The 20,054-nt window shown below is 30.1% G+C and overlaps 2 protein-coding genes across 2 annotated transcripts; both read left to right on the plus strand.

Annotated features, from left to right (window-relative positions):
- The first annotated feature begins 289 nt into the window (after window positions 1-289).
- LOC107012193 lies at window positions 290-3,711 on the plus strand. Its single transcript, XM_015211964.2, has 2 exons — window positions 290-559; window positions 1,638-3,711. Exon 2 carries the CDS (start codon window positions 1,693-1,695, stop codon window positions 3,385-3,387), a length of 1,695 nt encoding a protein of 564 aa, XP_015067450.1. The 5' UTR covers window positions 290-559; window positions 1,638-1,692; the 3' UTR covers window positions 3,388-3,711.
- Window positions 3,712-13,028: 9,317 nt separating this feature from the next.
- Window positions 13,029-18,958, plus strand: LOC107012552 (alpha-galactosidase-like). Its single transcript, XM_015212423.2, has 15 exons — window positions 13,029-13,408; window positions 14,713-14,771; window positions 14,917-14,973; window positions 15,161-15,195; window positions 15,312-15,415; window positions 15,505-15,580; window positions 15,733-15,791; window positions 16,021-16,086; window positions 16,261-16,344; window positions 16,640-16,704; window positions 16,836-16,918; window positions 17,017-17,107; window positions 17,628-17,677; window positions 17,767-17,907; window positions 18,640-18,958. Exons 1-15 carry the CDS (start codon window positions 13,239-13,241, stop codon window positions 18,727-18,729), a joined length of 1,230 nt encoding a protein of 409 aa, XP_015067909.1. The 5' UTR covers window positions 13,029-13,238; the 3' UTR covers window positions 18,730-18,958.
- Window positions 18,959-20,054: the final 1,096 nt, after the last annotated feature.

The following is a 20,054-nucleotide window of genomic DNA, read 5'->3' on the forward strand; positions in this document are numbered from 1 at the left end:
TTTTATATCTTTCAAGTTAATTAGTCATTTAATTGAGAATATAATAGGTAAAAAGAAATTTATCCTTTTTTAATTTGTCAAAATGAAAAGACGAAGGGAGTAGAAAATTCATTAGAATATTTATGATGATAAACGTTCAATTAATATGCACAAAGAAAATTTGAAAATTTTAACCAAAAGTCCCATGAATAATTGTTCTTTTTTGTTCAATTATATTTTTTTTTCTAATAATATCAAACAAAAAAATACTCTCACTAGTTCCTTGTACATACATACCTCCAACCAATTTTGAAAAAATTTAAAACAGAAGAGATGGGTTTTGTAATAAAATAATACTACTCATTAAGGAACCAAAATTATCATGTCTACTTGAGGACTGTACTCGGCTCTTTCCTAAACCCTTCAATGCCCAGCCCTTAACGTTTTGCTCCATTTTTTCATCTGACTGTCTCGTCCGTCGCCGCCGACTTGAGCCGTTGAACTCTCTTATTGTGTCGGCCTATTTTTTTTTATTCTACTTTGGATATTTTATTTCATCAGATCTGGGCGTCTCTTTTATGTATGTATCTCCTTTGGTTCTTCGTTTAATCTTGCCTGTTATTGGAATTTGTTTCATTTTTTGTGCATCTTCAGTATGTTTTTTTTACCTGAATTTGTGATTTTTTTGGTTCTTTGGAGGCCCTTATTTTTTGGGGCCTAGGGTTAAGCCGCCCTTGTAAGGAACTAACCGGGACGTGTGAACTTCTCAGCTTTAGGGATTAGAACTTAGTTAGAAGGAGAATCTGCTTTTAATCTGTTGTGAATCCTGAAACGAGTTTTCACCATTGGAACTTACTTGTCAGCTATGTTGGTGTGACTCTTGGAAAAATGCAATCTGCTGTGTGTAGGTTGTACTGTTTCAATTGTTAGTCTGATAACTTGTTGTGCCTCTAGCAGTTAGCTAGTTCTATTCTATAATAATAGAATCAAGTTACTGTTTGTGCATTTCTCTACTGAATTAAGGTCTAATATGCTTATGATTTATTCCATTACCAATAAAGAGCAATGTTTGGAATACAAAGTATGTTTCCGTTGATGAGAGAAATGCGCTCCAGTCCAGTACTCTCCAATGCAGTATATGATATATAACATGTATAGAAAAAAGTTTTAGTGGTCTTGATTCAGTTTGTAATGACATTCAAATTTTATTTGAGTTCACCATTAAAAAATTAGAACCACAATGCTTCTTCTTTCTCTGGTTTGTCTTCATTTCTACTCCCTTCAAGGTCATCTTCTTATTTCTTCTGGATAGTAATTTCTAAACAAGAACAACAAACCCCAGTGAAATTCCACAAAGTGGAGTCAGAGGAGGGTAGAGTGTATGCATGTCTTTTCACTACCTCTCCGAGGTAGTAGCTAGTAATTTAAGAGAATTAACCATCTTGATTTTTCTGCGTAAAGAAGCCCCCGACCTAACCATATTATGAAAAAAGATAATATTGTGCTAACAATGACAGAAGAGAATGGGCTGAAATTTTCTAACTAATAAAGTAAAGGAGTGATCAGTGATAGTTTGTCAATGTTTTCTGGGTAGTCTCAGTATGGGATTGCAGTATACTTCGTATTATGACCGTGCTTTTCTTTTTCTTTTTTGGCAGAGAAACCACTTTTGGCGCTTTGCAGAAAGACATAATTGATAAATCTGAAAGAGTCATGGTCCAAGGAGTTGAGAAGGAGGGTATGCTTCGTAAGCTGGAGAAGAAATCCAAGAAAAGCAATAAGAATGCTGCCACCAGTAGTCTTGGAGGAGAGAGTGATGAGTGTGACGTTAAGAGAAAGAAAAAAAGAGAAGGTGGAAAACCCAACAAAGTCAGCGAAGAATATGTTGTGCAATGTGTTGAGAAAAAGAAAAAGAAAAAGAATAAGCTGAAGAAAAGCTACTTGAATGAGCCTTTAGACACCAAAACTAGTGCTCCTGCAAGTGCAACTGAAATGCGGGACAATGACAAGGTAGTTGAGACCCTTGGTGAGGTCTCTGGTGGAGACGTTGTGGACGTGATTACAAGGAAGAAGAAGTCCAAGAAAAACATTAAGACTATCAATGGTGTAGAAGTGACAAACACTGATATTAAAGTTAAGAGTGATGACTCTGACATCAAGAGAAAGAAAGAAAGAAAACCTGGAAAACGTTCTGGGAAGTTTAGTGAAGACAGCGATGAGGTTACGAGAATTATTGAAGGGAATAAAAGTAGGAAATTGAAGAAAAGCTGTGGGGATGAGCTGGAGAAAATGCATGATACTAAGGATATACGTGAAGATTTTGCTGCTGAAGTCAATGAAGGTGATATTTCTTCACCTATAGAGATGGAAGATAAAACCAAAACAGACAAAGGTAAAATCAAAAAGAGAAAAAGGGAAAAAATAGGACACAGCTCTGAAGATCCTACACATGAAAAGAGTGAAAAGAGAGTGAGATTTTCTGGTCAGGTTCAGATTTTCCCTTCATTGAATGATTCAAGTGATGAGAAGCATGAGATTGAGGAAGAAAATTTAGTGCATGGCAAGCGATTCTCAAAGTTAGAAGATGAAATTATCAAAGAGGCTGTTCATAAATACATAGAGGTACATAACTTAGGCGAAGAAGGGCTGAAAAAGGTTTTAAATGCTAGATCTTATCCTGAAATAAAGGGTTGCTGGAAAGAAATAGGGAGTGCTCTACCATACAGACCTTCTAAGGCATTTTATTGTCGTGCACAGGTCCTGTTTCGAAGGAGTGAATCACGTAAATGGACTGAAGAAGAGTATGAGATGGTACGGAAGTTCCAGAAAGAGCATGGGAATAATTGGAAGGTCTTAGCTGATGAACTTGGAAAACATCGGTGGCATGTGAAGGATACATGGCGAAGGATAAAACTGCCCAATCGAAATAAAGGACAATGGACTCAAGAGGAATACCAGAATTTGTTTGATTTAGTAAACACTGATCTGAGACTGAAGCTTTCTGAAGAGAAGAAATCTAAGCATGGGATGCTACGGGATAATATTGCATGGGGTGCAATAAGTGAAAACTTGTCCACGAGAACTGATGCAAGTTGCTGCTTAAAATGGTATGATCAATTGACATCACCCATGGTGGCTAAAGGTGAATGGGCGGATGCTGATGACTATCGCCTAGTTGATGCACTTTTTGAGCTGGATGCAAGCTGCATAGAAGATGTGGACTGGGACAATCTTCTTGACCACAGGCCTGGAGAGATATGTCGAAAGAGATGGAACCAAATGATTCTTCACATAGGTCAACTTGGAAACAAGTCATTTACTGATCAAGTAGAAGTTCTAGCTAAGAGATACCGTCCGGATTTAGTCGAAGTAAGAGAGGCTTGGGACAGTAAACCAATCGTTCCGTGATATGCCCATCACTCAGCAGTGATGTGTCTGAAGAGAGTTATTTAACAACACCACATACTATTAGCAACCCCCCCCCCCCCCTTCCATTTTAGTAATTATTAAAAGATTTTGTAGAACATTTAGTAGACATAATTCGGAAGAGGTCCAGTGTTGTGTGGTGGAAGAAAAATGGGAAGATTTTCACAGTTTGATATTGGATTGTTGTCTGTATTCTGTAGGGCAAGAGATCAATGTTTTAGCAATGTGTTGTAGTCATGGCTTTTGTGTTTCTATCACAATTTTATTATTTGTAATGTATCTTTGTTTTCCCCCGATTTCATCACATATGCATGTGTTCAGTACTTCAGGTAATCTTCAGACATCATTATGCTATTAAAACTTGTGTCACAAAATTACTCAGGACACCAGTAGCTCCAGCTGCTCTACTGGGGTAGAGAGATATTGCTAGCAATTATTGATTGTAGTTAATTTGAAGTTTGATTTTGCTTTACTGAATCTCGCAGGCAGTTTCTTTTATCCATTTATCATTTGTTGATACACTTGTTTTATTTATACATTGCTGTTTTGTCGTCTCTTTTCTTTTTGACCTTTTCTTTTGAGCCACGGTTTATCATATTCTTTTTTACCTTTTCTTTTGAGCCACGGTTTATCATAAACAACATTTTGCCCGCAAAGGTAGAGGTTAGGTCTACATAAATCTTACTATTTTCAAATTGCACTTGTGTGATTAAACTGAGAATGATGTTGTTGTATTGTTTCGCCCCATAAAAAGATTATGACATGGTGAATGATCAAAACAAATTAAAATCTTACTTATGGAGCAGAAGCTTGACACAGTTGGGTTCACAACAAGAAGCATATATACATTTGTTGATTTTAGCATTCTGCATTTGGAGGAACATTTTGCAGTGTCTTTACATTGTGAACAAAATCTCAGCATAAACTGTAATCTTAAAAAGTATATTGGGGGACCCTTTAATTACCTATTGTAAGGTAATCATGCAAAGAGTGAGTATTAAAATGTAATACCATTTGGTTCTCTTTTTTTTTTTTGGTGATCAAAAGAGTTAATATAGTAGTAATTAAGGAGGGTAAAGTATGGGTGCATCCACCGAAGTGGTACTCCCGTGTTCGTTAGGCTGGGTCACATCCCGACCCTGGAAATAGTTTGTAGTAATGCTTGTTAATCTAGTGTACATAGTTCCTAAAATGTCTGCTTCCACCTGTTTTTGAGCATACAGCGGAGTCACTATCAAAATGTTTGGTTCATCAAAATTTGCAGCCTTCATCCTCTCCTTCGCCAAATTATTTGCTACTCTATTTTGCTCCTGAAACACATGGGCCACTTTGGTGATCTCCAGCTTCTGTATTCAACATTGATGTTATCATAAATAGTGTTACCATTAACATTCCTAATCAGTTGAATAGCTTCAGCAGTATTAGTGTTGTATCTCAAGCGGTGTGAGTGTGGTTAATGGCTATTTGGAGGCCCCTCCACATTTAGCTTGTATGATCCTGGATCGGGGGCTCCCATTTAACATTTATAGAGCTGTCTTTCTTGGCTTAGTGCCACCCTGTTTGGCTATAAGAATTTCGTATTCCTAGGCCTGTGAGATTGTTTGGTGGCTATTGACAGTGCTCTTATGGTCATTGAAGGTATTATGGTTTCTGATGAGCCATATGTTCCAGAAGCAGAAAGGTATGAGGGTCTGCTAGTCGATCCTTTGGTTGAACTTGCTTGTTCCGTTAATCAATCCAATTATCCTTATCAATGGTGTTCCTTGATTTCGGCCACTCGCTTGTACTGTGTTCCAGAAATTGCGAGAGTTTATGCATTGGAGGAAGACGTCTTCCTTTGGGTGAACACAGAAGTGTCACTTTGTATTTACATTCATTCCTACAGTGGTACAAGAGCCAGAGAAAGGTCTTGATTTTATTAGGCGTATTGGCTCTCCAGATCCATTTGAACTTCTCATTCGGCTCACGAGGCTCTCCTCTTTGATGAGTATGTATGCTGAGCTCGTTGGGAAGAGTTCATCATTCCTCAGGCCCCAAACTTCTTGTGGGAATACATAATCCTCAATCATGTTGTTGATGTTTTTCGGTATTTCAAAGGAAATTTTTTGTAGGTCCCAGTTTCCTTGGTTGTAGACTTTGGAAACTTTCCTTTCTCCAGGATCATTGATCCCTGAATGATGCTGCGCAGTGGGTCTTGGTGTGGAAGCCAGGCCCAGCTATCAGTGAAGAAGTTCACCTTGTTTCCTTTATGAACAATCCATTTTGTTGCTTTGGCTATGTCTTTCCAGCCACTTTGGATGTTCTTCCAAGTTCTGGAGACTACTCTTGTGCTGGAATTTGTATCTTGTTTGTACTGGAATTTGTATCTTGTTTGTAGTATTTACTACTTAACACCTTGCTCCAAAGTCTGTTAGGATTCTGGGTTAACCTCCATGTTAGGCTTGACAGGAAGGCCCTGCTCCTGATCTCACTCTTTTGCATTCCTAGGCCACCCATATTCTTACTATTTGTGATGGTGTCCCGGTTGAGGAGATGTATTTTCCTTTTTTACTCTGTTATTCCCCCCCTCTAAACCTTATTGATTGAGACATGGGTCACCCTGTCTAATGCACTCTTAAAGGCTTGAAGTTGGGTGTTCTCTTTCCATTGACAAGTATAGATATAGAGCTAATAGTGATGCAGAACAGGATTAGCTTGGAAAGTTTTGGGGGGAAATTAAAGTAGTTTAGAGTCTCCCTGATGTAGGACCACATCAATCTATCGAAGGCCTTTTCTAGGTCGATATTGGACTTAAGGCCTTTCATTTTGAGAAAACATTCAAAATGTCAATATTTTAACATTCAAGAGGGCCTTATTAGCAACACTTTCAATACTTAGTAAAAATGTCAAATTTTAGTTTGTTATATATCTTAATTATGTTTTTATTATTTGTTTTTATTTAACAGAGAGAATATTTCAAGAAAAGGTAAGGATCACGTAATTTTCTCATCAGTTACATTCTCAAATAAAATTTAAACTTTGTTCTTTTTTTTTCCAGAATTTTTACTTTTTTAAAATTATATTCATTCCACAATATATTCTATTTATATTTATTATAGTTTTTTATTTGTTGTATTCATTCCAATAGGTATGCAAATGTATCTATATAGTCATTTAAGAAATATATTTGTATTCATATATTTTTTTCCCTATATAGTTATTTTTTTCTTCAAAAATCTTGTATGTATTCATTTCAATATGTATTTTATTTATATTTCTATTTATTCTAGTTTTTATTTAGAATTTTGTATAATAATATATAATATACAAAAAATTAGTATGATGAAAAAGTGAATGAAATATAAAATTGAAAAGAAATAATTGAATATTTGGTGTACTCATTCTTAAATAAAATACATAACTAGTTGACATACCTTTAGAATAAATACAAAATAGAAAAAAATATCAAATTCAGAAACAATGCAATATAATTTTTGAATGAATACAACTATTAATTGTAAAAATGCATGTTGATTAAAACACTATCAAAATTCAATATATACTTGCAAATTTATGAATACAAAAAACAATAAAACTATGAAATACGAAAATAAATACTAAATGTGGTACATTGACATAACTATCACAAAAAAAAAAACAGAATACAAAATTAATTAAATATATGAAATACAATTTCAAATCTATGGAAACAAAATACAATAAAACAATGAAATACAAAAATACATACCGACTAAAACAATAACAAAATTCAATATACACTTTCAAATCTATGAATACAAAAAATATTAAAACTATGAAATATACACAATCAAACTCATATTATGTGTTACATTGACATAACTAACCAAAAAAAAAAAAACAGAACACAAAATGCAATAAATATATGAAATACAAAAATAAATACTAACTATAACATAATAAAAATTCCATATACACTTCCAAATGCATTGTAACATGAATTTTTTTGAATCTTACAAATTACTAAACAAATTAAACTAAACATTCAAGACACAGAACATGCAAAAAAAATATCTCTTCTCCAACAAATTGGTCTTCTTCAACTTCATGGTTAGGAATTTGTGTGGGATTTTGCACATCGACGGATTCAGACATTTTTCTCCGTCGTATATCCTCCTTAGATTTAGAAGCGGAACCTACATTATTGTTTAATTCTTGAGTGAAAAAAAAATTAAATGATGGAAAATCGAAAGAACTTTGATTATTTTGTCCAATACCTCTAGTAATTCTCTTATAAACGTCCATTGAAGATAGAATTATGTAGTCTCGAACCCTAAAAAATGTTTTAAGAACAACAACAAAACAAAAAAAAATTAAAAAAAAACACTAAAATCAGTAAGTAAATAAATAAGGAATCTGAAAAACATAATACCCAAATCAATGTTAATCTTCAAATCAAATCTTGCAACGAAATTAAATGAGAATAATAGAAAATATTAATATATTGAATCGAAAATATGTAGAATTGATCTGGAAGAATGTTAAAGAAAGAAATTGAAAAGAAGAGTAAGAAAAAAGAAAAAAATCTGGGGATTTAATTAGGAAGAAAGTAAGAGAGAGAAATTGATAAGCTTAAGAAAAGAGAGAGAAATTAAAATGATATTAATATCTATCCAATTACATACATATAGAAAATGTGTAATCTATGAGAGAGAAAAAAATGGTGTAAATAATGAGAGAAAAAATATTAATAATATCAGAATAATTATTTATTTTTAAAATAATGACATTTTTGACATGTCTACTAATATTATTAAAGTATGAATATTATCACTAAATAAGTTGATTTTTTTATAGGGAAAATTTCATATATGGCAAACTTAATTGATTAAATAACATTATATGGGTATAGTTTACCTAATTACATTTTATAGGTATAGTTTAGTTATTTTAGGTATCTTTAATTTTGTATATAAGGTTTCTTTTGTTTTTTATTTATACAATTTTTTTTTTATAAAAATTGGTTTAAAACTGAAGCGTTAAATATGCTAACAATAAATTTAGATAATGCCATAATTTAAGGTAAATGTCCATAATTTAAGGTAAACGTTCAAATTCTTTTTTTTTTCAATAAAAATAAGAAGTATACAGCAATTGAAACACAAGATAAACTTGTTTCTGCTATTTATGAAACAGCAGTTCATCGATTTTTTTTGTTTTTCTTTATAATTGAATACAGGTAATCATTCATTGGATGAAAATTCATGTTTATTATTGCAATATTTATACAATGTTCTATTGAATTTACAAATTTTGATGTATGTGCGTTCGTTATTGTGGTGATAATTGTATATAGCCATATCGTAAGTGTTTTTCTTTTGAAAACTGATTTCAAAAATATATAAATTCTTTAAGAAGAAATTTCGTAGGATACAATTATATACTTTTTGTTGATAAGATACAATTATATACTTTTCGTAGGATACAATTATATACTTTTCGTTGGTGATAATTGTATATAGCCATAACGTAAGTGTTTTGCTTTTGAAAACTGATTTCAAACATATAAAAATTTTTAAAGAAGAAAATTCATATGATACCATATACTTTTTTTGATGTAGTATTTGTATATTAGAAAGAAACATTTGTAATTGCGTTTCTTTTGTATACATATACAAACTTACCTTTTTTGTATATTAATATGTGTACATGAATATGGTAGTTAAACATGGCATTATATACAACTGTCTAAATGACTTTGTATATACTACAATAATATATAAACTTAATATATACTAACTTTAATAATTTGTATATAACTACTAAAATATACAAATTATAATCTTACATGAAATTTTCCCATCTCTATAACTAAATACAATTACGTTTTGTATATGTATACAAAAACAAAAATAAATATGGAGCCTTTAATATACAATCCACTACTACCACTATTAAAACTTAGTATATTATTCATTATACATAACTTAAAGTATATACAAAATAATCAAATCTACAGACACATACAATATCTAAAGGAATATACAAATTTTCCCTATAAATAAGTAAAACATGTGTGTACTAAACATTTAATATACTATATACAATTACGTGAATATAAAATTTACTAAAACAAATAATTTTTTGTATATTGACACCTAAGTAACAAAAAAATTGTATCTAAAGTTGTGTTTTAAGCCATTACCTCATGATTTTGATGTTCTTCAGATCCGTCAATATCAGATGCATTCTCCTCTGAATCAATGTTTACTGCTTTCCTCTTTCTTCCTCCTTGTACAATTTTAATGCCTCTAGCTTTGGCATTGTTAAGAACTTCTTGAATTGTCATAGGGTCATATTTTTTTCTTTGATCTCAATTCTTCCATTGTTTGTTCATGTTGACATTGTTTGGATTTTACCATAGACCCTACATCAACCCCAAAATTTTGAGTTAAACCCATTGAAAACGAGGACAAATTGTCAACAAAATTGACATGCAATGGAATACCTCTGGTAATCCTCATAGATGAAGATGATTCATTCATTCTGTGAATAATTTGTGATCTAATAAGAACAACCAATCGATTATTTCACCAAAAAAATATGAAAAGATATAGAAACACAATACATATAAAATTATTGAATAAGAAAAAAAAAAGGAAAACGACTAAAATTTTGGAGTACCTGCGAAAATTGAATTCAACTTCGGGAGGGAGGAATTGAATTTTTGACAATTTGAAATTCAAATCGGATAGAAGTATTAATTGTAGGAGAAAAAGGTGGAATATGAATAGGAGAGATAATATTGTTTTGTGTAAAATTATATACAAAATTAAAAAAAAAAGTTTTTATACTATTGGTTTAGGAATAGGTGGTGGACCCCATTAATTATAGCAAAAAAAAAACTATAATTATAGAAAGTAAATAAATTAAACTATACCCTTATTATATAATTACTTAGGAATGTTTGTCATCCCATGTAATTTTCCCTTTTTTTTACTAGTTAGCTAAATTTCCCTTTCATGGTGAGATTTTCCAAAGTGGGATACGTATTCTTGGACAATGATGACATTGTATAAGGCTCTTCTATTTGAAAGGAAACTGGACTAGGCCCAATGATATAAAGGAGGATGGACCAATTTATATTTTGGTATTGCACAGTCCAATGGGCCTATAGCTCTTCAAGGTGGGAGACAATGATGCACAACAGGGTGATATTGTTTTGCTCATGTGAAAAGAAATGATAAATTCCAGTATGTGTAACGTCACAACAACAACAAAACATAATATTGGAAAAAAGTAAAAAAAGGATAACCGAAGAGGAATAGCTGGGGATTAGGATGAGAGTTCGTACACATCTATCTGCGTTCAGTTGCGTGTTCATCTTAAGACAGAACTCGATTATCTATCTGCGTTCAGTTGCGTGTTCATCTCAATACAGAGAACTCTTTTGACGTAAAAACATAAATTTATGTGCTTTTATTCACTAAAATTGCAATAAATAGTAAGTCTGAACTCATAAAACATTTCTTTCCATATACCTTTCATTGTAGAAGGAGGTCACATGAGAAGATATACAAATATAATACGTAGACTCGTATGTATACAAATAATGGCATGACATATACGATAATGCAAAGGACAAATGAATAATTCTAGGCGTAACAATATTGAAGACTACATTTAAATATGTATATTTAGAGTTCACATGAGGCATCATGAGCAGTGCCTTACTGTCCCTTAAACAAAACAAAACAATGCCGACACTCTCGTGCTTCAATCTGAAGCTCCACACTGGTCTTATTTTTATACTTATAATATACATACTTTGATTTTTACTATTTTACATTTCTCCCAATAGTAAGAATCCAGTGACAGAGGTAGTGGTCTGCATGTGAGTTATTTATGTTAATATATTCGATAAATATCATGTTAATAAATTCATTAAATATATATATATTAAATTTAAGATTAGTTATTATCATTTAAAATGGTAATTATAAAATACATAAAGTTAAAATTTTAATTTCACATTTAAGTAAGATTATGATATCTTTACCACTTCCAAGGAATCAAATACACCCACTAAAATAGTTAATAATGGTCTGTTCTAAGTCGCTATCGTTCTTGATAATTATTTTTTTTTAAAAAACGAATTTTGATTTGTTGAGAATTGTGGTAATATTGGATGGATTATGTATATATCAAGATGTGACATCCAATTTACGTACCAAAATAAATACAATGCGTGACAAGAATTTCAATCCTACCTAGGTTGTTATTTTTACAAATATAATGGAGTGATGTTTTTATTATAATACTAGAAGTTTTATTGATTATTAGGTGAATTGTATAGTACGTTAAAAATATATATTTTTAGAAATAATGATTCTTTTACTATTGAAAAGTTAATATATTAGATTATTTATACTTGTATAATCATGTTAGAAGTTTTATTTTCTATGAGTTCCATGAATCATGTTTGTAATTATTTCAAACTTCGATGTATTTTTTATAATTTTGTAAATTAAAAGATCCACAGTGACTTACACCTCATGTCTGGAGGCTTACGCTTCACCCTATAATAAGTAAAACGCCCCGCCTTTTAAAACAGTAATATTTATGTAGATGAATTCATTAAATATATATAAATATTAAATTTAGAAGAGTCTGGTTTCTATCACTTAAAATTCTAATTTTATAAAATTTAAAATTTATAGAGTTAAAATCGTGACTTTGTTTCTGAATTTTGATCGAGTAAGAAGATGCATGATGAAATCTTTGCAATTATTTCCAAGGAATCAAATACACCCCCTAAAATAAGTTAATAATTGTCTGTTCTAAGTTGCTATCGTCCTTGACTAGTTGAAAAACGAATTTTGATTTGTTGAGAATTTGTGGTAATATATCAAGATAGTGACATCCAATTTACATACTAAAAAAAAATACAATGCGTAACAAGAATTTCGATCTTATCTAGATTGTGATTTGGCAAATATAATGGAGCATATATGTTGCATTCACCATTTCATTAAATACATTATCTTAACTTGATAAAAAAATTCGTTGGACTTCATATTCAGCAAGACGGTTACAAAAGTAATGTTGGTCCACCATTTTGGTAAGAGCAAATGTCATAGATAACTATAGTAGTAAATAACATTTAAAATTTTGTCAGATCAAGAATAGATATATAGTAAGAGCGTAAAATGCTGACATAATAGAAACTACCTGTAACAATTTTCTCGAAATCCTGAGAGTTAAAAAGATATGATGAGTTGGGAGTTTAAAATTTTTAAATTTAAAACTTTAATTATTTTAAGCTATTAAAATTTTCAATTAATAATTTATATATATTTAATATTAATAAACATTTTGCTAAATTCAAAATTAAAATTATTAAATTCAGCTCTACCGCTAGTTTGGAGGAATAGTGCCAGAAGTCAATGATTGATGAGGAATACATTGCATTGTGGCACCACCACCACAAACTAGAGTGTAACTTGTCATGACATATATATCTCTATAAATAGAAAAATCTGCCTAGCCAGATTTAATTTACTTGTCCACCTCAAGCAGTAACAACTTTTCCTCATCAGCCCAACATGCCTGATCATGACACGAATTGAGAATTTAAAATTTTATTTTATAATAAATAATACTATATTTATATTTATATATATTAATATAAAATTTTCCATCTACCGACTGCCCACATAGCATTAATATAAACAATATAAATAGGTAGGTTCTCATTCACATATTAAAACCCCAAAGTTTTTTGCTTCCCCTTTCACTTAAAAGGGGCTCTCTTGAACATTAAAATATTGTTCGTAGCCAAAGCTCTAAAGCCTATCGGAAAAAACCGTAGAAGGATGTCATCAACTTCACCACTTCTGTTGTGGTGCTGCTTGTGTTTGTCTCTGGCTACGATATATGCTCGTCTGCAGCCAAGAAATCTCATCGTTAATTCAAATGTAAGTGTAAATGAATTCAACCGGAGAAACCTCTTAGGCAATGGCCTTGGCCAAACTCCGCAAATGGGGTAAGATTTTGTTTAACAATATATACTGTCGGTGCACAAAACTTATTTGCTCAAGACATTGCTGATTGTCTGAATATGATGTCTTAGTAAGACTGGATATATAAGAATAATATTAAATATGATATGTTAGTATATTATTAGGATTATGCTAATGCTTATATTAAATAATATATTAAATTGTTTCTATAGTGCAGTGTTTGGTTTTGTGTTTTAAAAATAACAATCACCAATATAGTGAAGAGGTGACGATTACGTGTTTAATCATGTATTAAATTTTTTTTATTGCTAATACTACGGATATTAGTTATACAAACTTTAATATAAATATTGAAAAATAATATATCAAACAATATACTACTAACACGTAAAACTAATACATATATTATTTTTTTTAGTACACTGATGACCCCTCATTGTTATAATGAAAGAGAAACCACAAAGGAATGCTATGTAGGTGGGAGTCATAATAAAAGCTCGTGAACTTGTCAAGTTGTCTACATGTTTGTTGTACCAATAAAATGATTAACTAAGGTCTATAAATTCAAAAATGTTTTACGAGCAAGAAAACAAAAAACACTTCAAACTTTTCAGTGGTTTATTAATTAGTAAAAAAAATTAATAATTATCAGTCAGCACATAATTTTCTTCGATTTTTCATCTATGTGGACCCCAACAACTCCATCTATTTCTCATAAGAAATGCGTTCCAAAGAGGACGTCAACTTACCCATTTTACACTTCTAAAAATAAATAAATGATTCAAACTGAAATGTCATACTCCCTCCGATCCATTTTTACGTATACTTTTTATATTTCGAGTTCCAAATAAATTTATATTTGATCGTAAATTTTTTATAAATTCGTTTAATATTTGAATTAACAATTATTGTGATTTATGGTACTTTTTACGTCGTTTACTAATATATAAATTTTATTTTAAAAAAATTAAAAATTTCATGCGCAAATGTCCATTTAAAGTTAAAATTATTTGACTTTCAAAAAACGAAAAATGTCATATAAAATAAAACAGAGAGAGTAATAAATTACTGGTAGTAGATGCATCTGTTCTAACCAGTAAGCACGACAGTAGAATAACAACAAAGACGTTTAAATATAACAGTAACATTTTTTAAGTAACTTTTTACCGTTAATAATGCTCACAAAGTCAAAAGGTAGTGAACACCCATTTGAATATGAAAATTCTATTTCCCTTGTTAATTTTTTATCAATATATCTGAATTAAATTATATAATTATATTTTTATAAAAAATATTTTGAAATAATTTTCAAACTTTAAAAGTACAGATGGAGCAGCTGGAATCATTTTGGTTGCAATATAGATGAGAACATAATAAAGGGGACAGGTCAGCAAAATTATTTTCTACTTTGAAATGGAAAAGAGAAGTGTAATTAAATAATACATACATGTAACCATATAATAACATTTCATTTGCTAGCTGCACAACAGTTGTCACTTTTTTTTCTCTTTTTGCTTTTTTCATGTGGCAGCTGATGCAATGGTACATACTGGACTTGCTTCTCTTGGATATGAGTACATCAATATAGGTAAAATATTATATTAAAATGTATAAACTTATTTTATTAAAAGATTTAATAAATATTACTCCACTTTTAATAGAATAATATATGTATCAACAAATATTTTTTAGTAATAGTGATTGTCATGTAGTAAAATAGTAAATGACCTTTTCAATTTTATTACTAAATCATTTATCGTATATTATTCCTTCAGATGACTGTTGGGCCGAAGCCAATAGAGACTCGCAGGTATTCTACGAGTCGTCTTAATAGCTTTTGTTCAAATAATATATCATATATATAAAAATGTTTATTATTATGTATAAATATTTGATCGTAAAACAAATTATCATACATTTTAACAGGGAAATATGGTTGCTAAAGGTTCAACTTTTCCTTCTGGAATTAAAGCACTAGCAGATTATGTTCACAGCAAAGGATTAAAACTTGGAGTTTATTCTGATGCTGGGTAAAAAATTACTAATAACATTTTTTATTAGTCACATTTTTAGTCATAATTTTTATTAAAACTAACCATTTTTATTTTTTTTAATGCAGGACTCAGACGTGTAGTAAACAAATGCCAGGTTCATTAGGACACGAAGAACAAGACGCAAAAACTTTTGCTTCCTGGGTATTATTGTGTTTGCTTTGCCTACATTATACACACATTATTTTTTTTTAAAAAAAAGAAGCAATACTTAATCATGGAGATTATATTTTTGAGTTTATTATTTTTAGTTTTGCATTTAATCATCAATAGTTAACTTGCGTTATATTTCTTAGGGTGTTGATTACTTGAAGTATGATAATTGTAACAATGAGGATCGAAGTCCAAGAGAAAGGTACGAACATACTATACTTGCCTCTCAAAAAATAATTTATATTCACTCGATATTTATATCAAATCAATAATATTCTATTCTGATTAAGTAACAAATGAGTTGAAAGATTATAATGATACGATGTAAACACCATGGGAATAAATTTTGGTTGTTTCTTCCTTTCTCAACAAGAATATAGATATATTAAAATGTCCATAATTAACAATATTTGTTTCCTTAAATGGAACAGGTATCCCATAATGAGCAATGCTTTACAAAACTCTGGAAGGGCTATATTTTATTCCATGTGTGAATGGTGAGTGCATTTTCTTGAATGGTATCTTTACGCGAATTGCTACTCAATCTGTCTGTTTTTATTTGTCATATTGTCTTTTTAAAAAAATTAAATTAATTAATTTTTAAAAATTTAATTCGCTTACATTAATTCGATATTTTAAACAAAAATTTCATGTTATTTTGTCAATTTCAGGGGAGATGATAATCCTGCCACGTGGGCTTCCTCTGTTGGAAATAGTTGGAGAACTACTGGAGATATTACTGATGATTGGAACAGGTAAAATATAGAAATTATAAAAATAAATAACTTAAAAGTGTTATTCAATTATTCACAACTACTAGAGACTATATTTCTACCTTATAAAGAAAATTTTATTTGTTTTCGTAAATTCTTCTTCCCATTTTTTAACAAATCAGATTAAAGACATTAACTTGTACGTTTTTTTTTTTTAATCTTCACTTATAAATATTCATATTTTTATTATATTTACTCTTTAGAGTTTTAAATAATTCTACTCTAAACGTTATGACAATTAATAAAATAGTGATAGTTAGTGTGTTTCGCGTTGCAGTATGACTTCTCGGGCTGATTTGAATGATCAGTGGGCATCTTATGCTGGTCCAGGTGGCTGGAATGGTATAAATTAATCATCAAAATTTTGTGTATTTTATTTTTTACTAATTATTTTTAAAAAAACTAAAATTAAATTTCTTTTTAACTTAAATTGAAGTGATTTTTAATTACATGGTTTTAATTTGTTATTTCAGATCCAGATATGTTAGAAGTTGGAAATGGAGGAATGAGTTTTGGAGAATATCGTTCTCATTTCAGTATTTGGGCATTAGTAAAGGTTCGTTCTAATTATTATAATTAGAATTTTAAATATAGTAAATTCTATTTGAAAAAAAAAGAATTTAATATTGTTATTGATATATTTGTTTTGTATAGGCACCTTTAATTATAGGTTGTGATTTAAGATCAATGGATAATACTGCCCATGACATTCTAAGTAATCCAGAGGTCATTGCAGTTAATCAAGGTAAAAGATTCTGCCTTTTTTTTTTTTGGTTCTGTCTGCTAAAATTAACATATGAAAATATGATTGGTTTAAATTTGAGTGGGTTAATGACCTAATCTAGTTCTTTTTTAGCTGCCCCATTTAACTCATCTCAAAGTTGCACATATACTCATTCATGCATAAGCCATAAGGAGTCAAAATATCTGAAGTTACATGTGAGTGAAGTTCATGTATTTCTGTCTTAAGTTCAAGCAACACGGTTGGACTTCGATCATTTTCACCTAAATTTTAGTCATGTACATTTTGTAGGACTTTAGTCATTTTTATTCAAATGTCAATTATATGATACTTCAGATAACGTGTTTTGAATTTTGAAGTATGTCCTCTGTCGAAATCAAATAACGGAGCACTTTATCAATCATTTTTATTTTCTTTCAAGTTCAACTCAATTTGTTCATTTAACACCTCTGATTGTATTCTAAAAAGATCGTAGCAGAAGACAAGAACATAACATGTTTTTACTTGTTGACATTGAGATCAGATAAACTTGGAGTTCAAGGTAAAAAAGTTAAGCAATATGGAGATTTGGAGGTAAATATTTTGAATTCTGATTTGTATTTCCAATTAATTCCTCTTATATTTATTTACAAAAACTAGTAAATATATACACTTTGTAACAGGTTTGGGCAGGGCCTTTGAGTGGGAAAAGAGTAGCAGTTGTGCTATGGAACAGAGGATCATATAAGGCTGATATAACTGCTTATTGGTCTGATATTGGCCTTGATTATTCCACTGTTGTTGATGCAAGAGACTTGTGGGCTGTAAGTCTTTCATTTATTTTACTTCAATTTTTTAAATTCCTCATATTTGATATTACGATTTATTAATAAATGAATATTAGGCCTAATTTAATCATAAAAGTTATCTTACGAGAAAAGGGTTGTCTAAGTCATATTAAAGAGACGACTCATTCCTTAAAAGGGTCAGTGTTACCCTTGAACTCTTTACTCGATCACTATTGTTAGTTTATATAGGAGAAATTCTAGTCTAATTTTTAAAATAGCGAAAACGAATTCGGAATTTTAAGTCAAAATACATAGTACTAGTATTTGTAATCTTAGTGCTCCTTGAGCTAGTGCCTTATTATTTTCGAGCATTAAGCTCAAGAATATGTTTATGTAATTATGTGTTAATAATGATCGAATCTCAAATTATTATTGAGCATCAAGCTTAAAAAATAGTAGCAAAACTTTTTTAAGAAATTAAATTCTCATGATAGTTAGTATCGTCCCCTTTGGGTCATGAGTTGTTTATATATAGTGAGAGAAAAAGGGCAAAAAGATGATCCAACTAAATGCCTTGAGTTGGAGGTAAAAGGAGCATTCTATCCAAAAAAAATTCATTTTTAGGATTCAAACAAGTTATCTCTTACTACAATATATATTTTACGACTCTTTGCACAAAAACACAATATTAATTAATCATATGTTGTGTAAGTTCCCAATTTTAATTTAATTGACACATCCTAATTTATCATTTGGATTGAATTGCAGCATTCAACAAAAGGATCAGTTAAAGGACAACTATCAGCCAGTGTTGAATCACATGATTGCAGCATGTATGTTCTTACTCCAAAAAAATAAGTTCAACCACATTAAATTAAATGTTATAATTTATGTGGAAAAATACCACATTGCTGGAGGAGTACTAATAAATAATCTAGTTAAGAGTAAGAACAATAAATTAAAAGGATTTTGTTATTTATATCTATGTTATATAGTTAAGAGACGTTTCTTTGTATCGTATTGAACTTAAGTAGTGAATTTTGTGTGGGGAGAATTTGATATGAGATATATATCATTATGTTTTAAATACTTTTTTTTTTGTATCTTGTCTGTGGATATAAACTAGAATAACTAAATAGAAATTTAATCGTGTTAAAATATGAAAAGATCACGATATACTCTATCATTTCCTCGATTTGTTTTTAAAAAAAACAAGAGATAATTTATAGGGATATGTTCAAAATTAAACCATAGGTTATTTTGCGTAAATTTCACCCTCACAATGATTCATATTTGCTCATTATCTTTAGTTGTGTATTAGACTGAATAATTGATGGAGAGAATCTCGGATTATTCAGAAATGTTTTTTTTTGAGCTTTATCTTATTTGTTATCGAGATGTTTCTAATTTTATAATTTCAGAATTTTCTCAACAAGTATCATAAATTGGGACTTTCTGAGAATGTGTGTAAAAATAGCGAATAAAATCACATGTAAAATCAATATCACATTTATAGTTCATGTTGATTTACTTCAATATCCACCTATGATCATTTAATACATAATTACCAAGTTTGTATTTTACTCACATCTATCGAATTAAACTTATTTTAATGTAACCTTTACATTATTAGTGATAATGTTCTTTTTTCATTCGATTTAGGTTGCGAAAATTTTTACTCCATCGGTTTAAATCAGAAGTGTCAAAGGGGAAGATTGATGATTTTATAAGTGTTTTATCGAAAAAGATGATTTTCGAAAAGAGTTTGTTTTATTTTAAGGGTATTTTCGACTTTTAGGAGTCCCACTTGATTTTTAAGAAAAATCAAGAAAACTTTGTTCCTAAACAACTTAAACAGAAAAAATTGTTTTGAAACTATTTTTAAGGGTTCGGGATTCTTATTAGCGTCTTAGGAAGGTTTTGAAGGCACCTAAGACGCTCCGCTTAATACGGTTTTCCGGCGATTAACAATTTGACTATTTTTTAGACTTTGCGATTTTTTTTTTTTTTTTTTTTTTTAAGTTAGATTTCTTAAATTTGAACAAACTTGCAAAATATTATTATTTTAAGATTCTTTGTTAAAGTTAAACTTTTTAAATCTTAACTCTAAGCAAACTTCAAGTTTAAACACCTATCGCTTTAAAGTTCAATTTTACGTTTTAAGTTCGATAAAGTAAAAGGCG

The sequence above is a fragment of the Solanum pennellii genome, chromosome 3 (genome assembly GCF_001406875.1).
Source record: "Solanum pennellii chromosome 3, SPENNV200".
NCBI classification, from domain to species: domain Eukaryota; kingdom Viridiplantae; phylum Streptophyta; class Magnoliopsida; order Solanales; family Solanaceae; genus Solanum; species Solanum pennellii.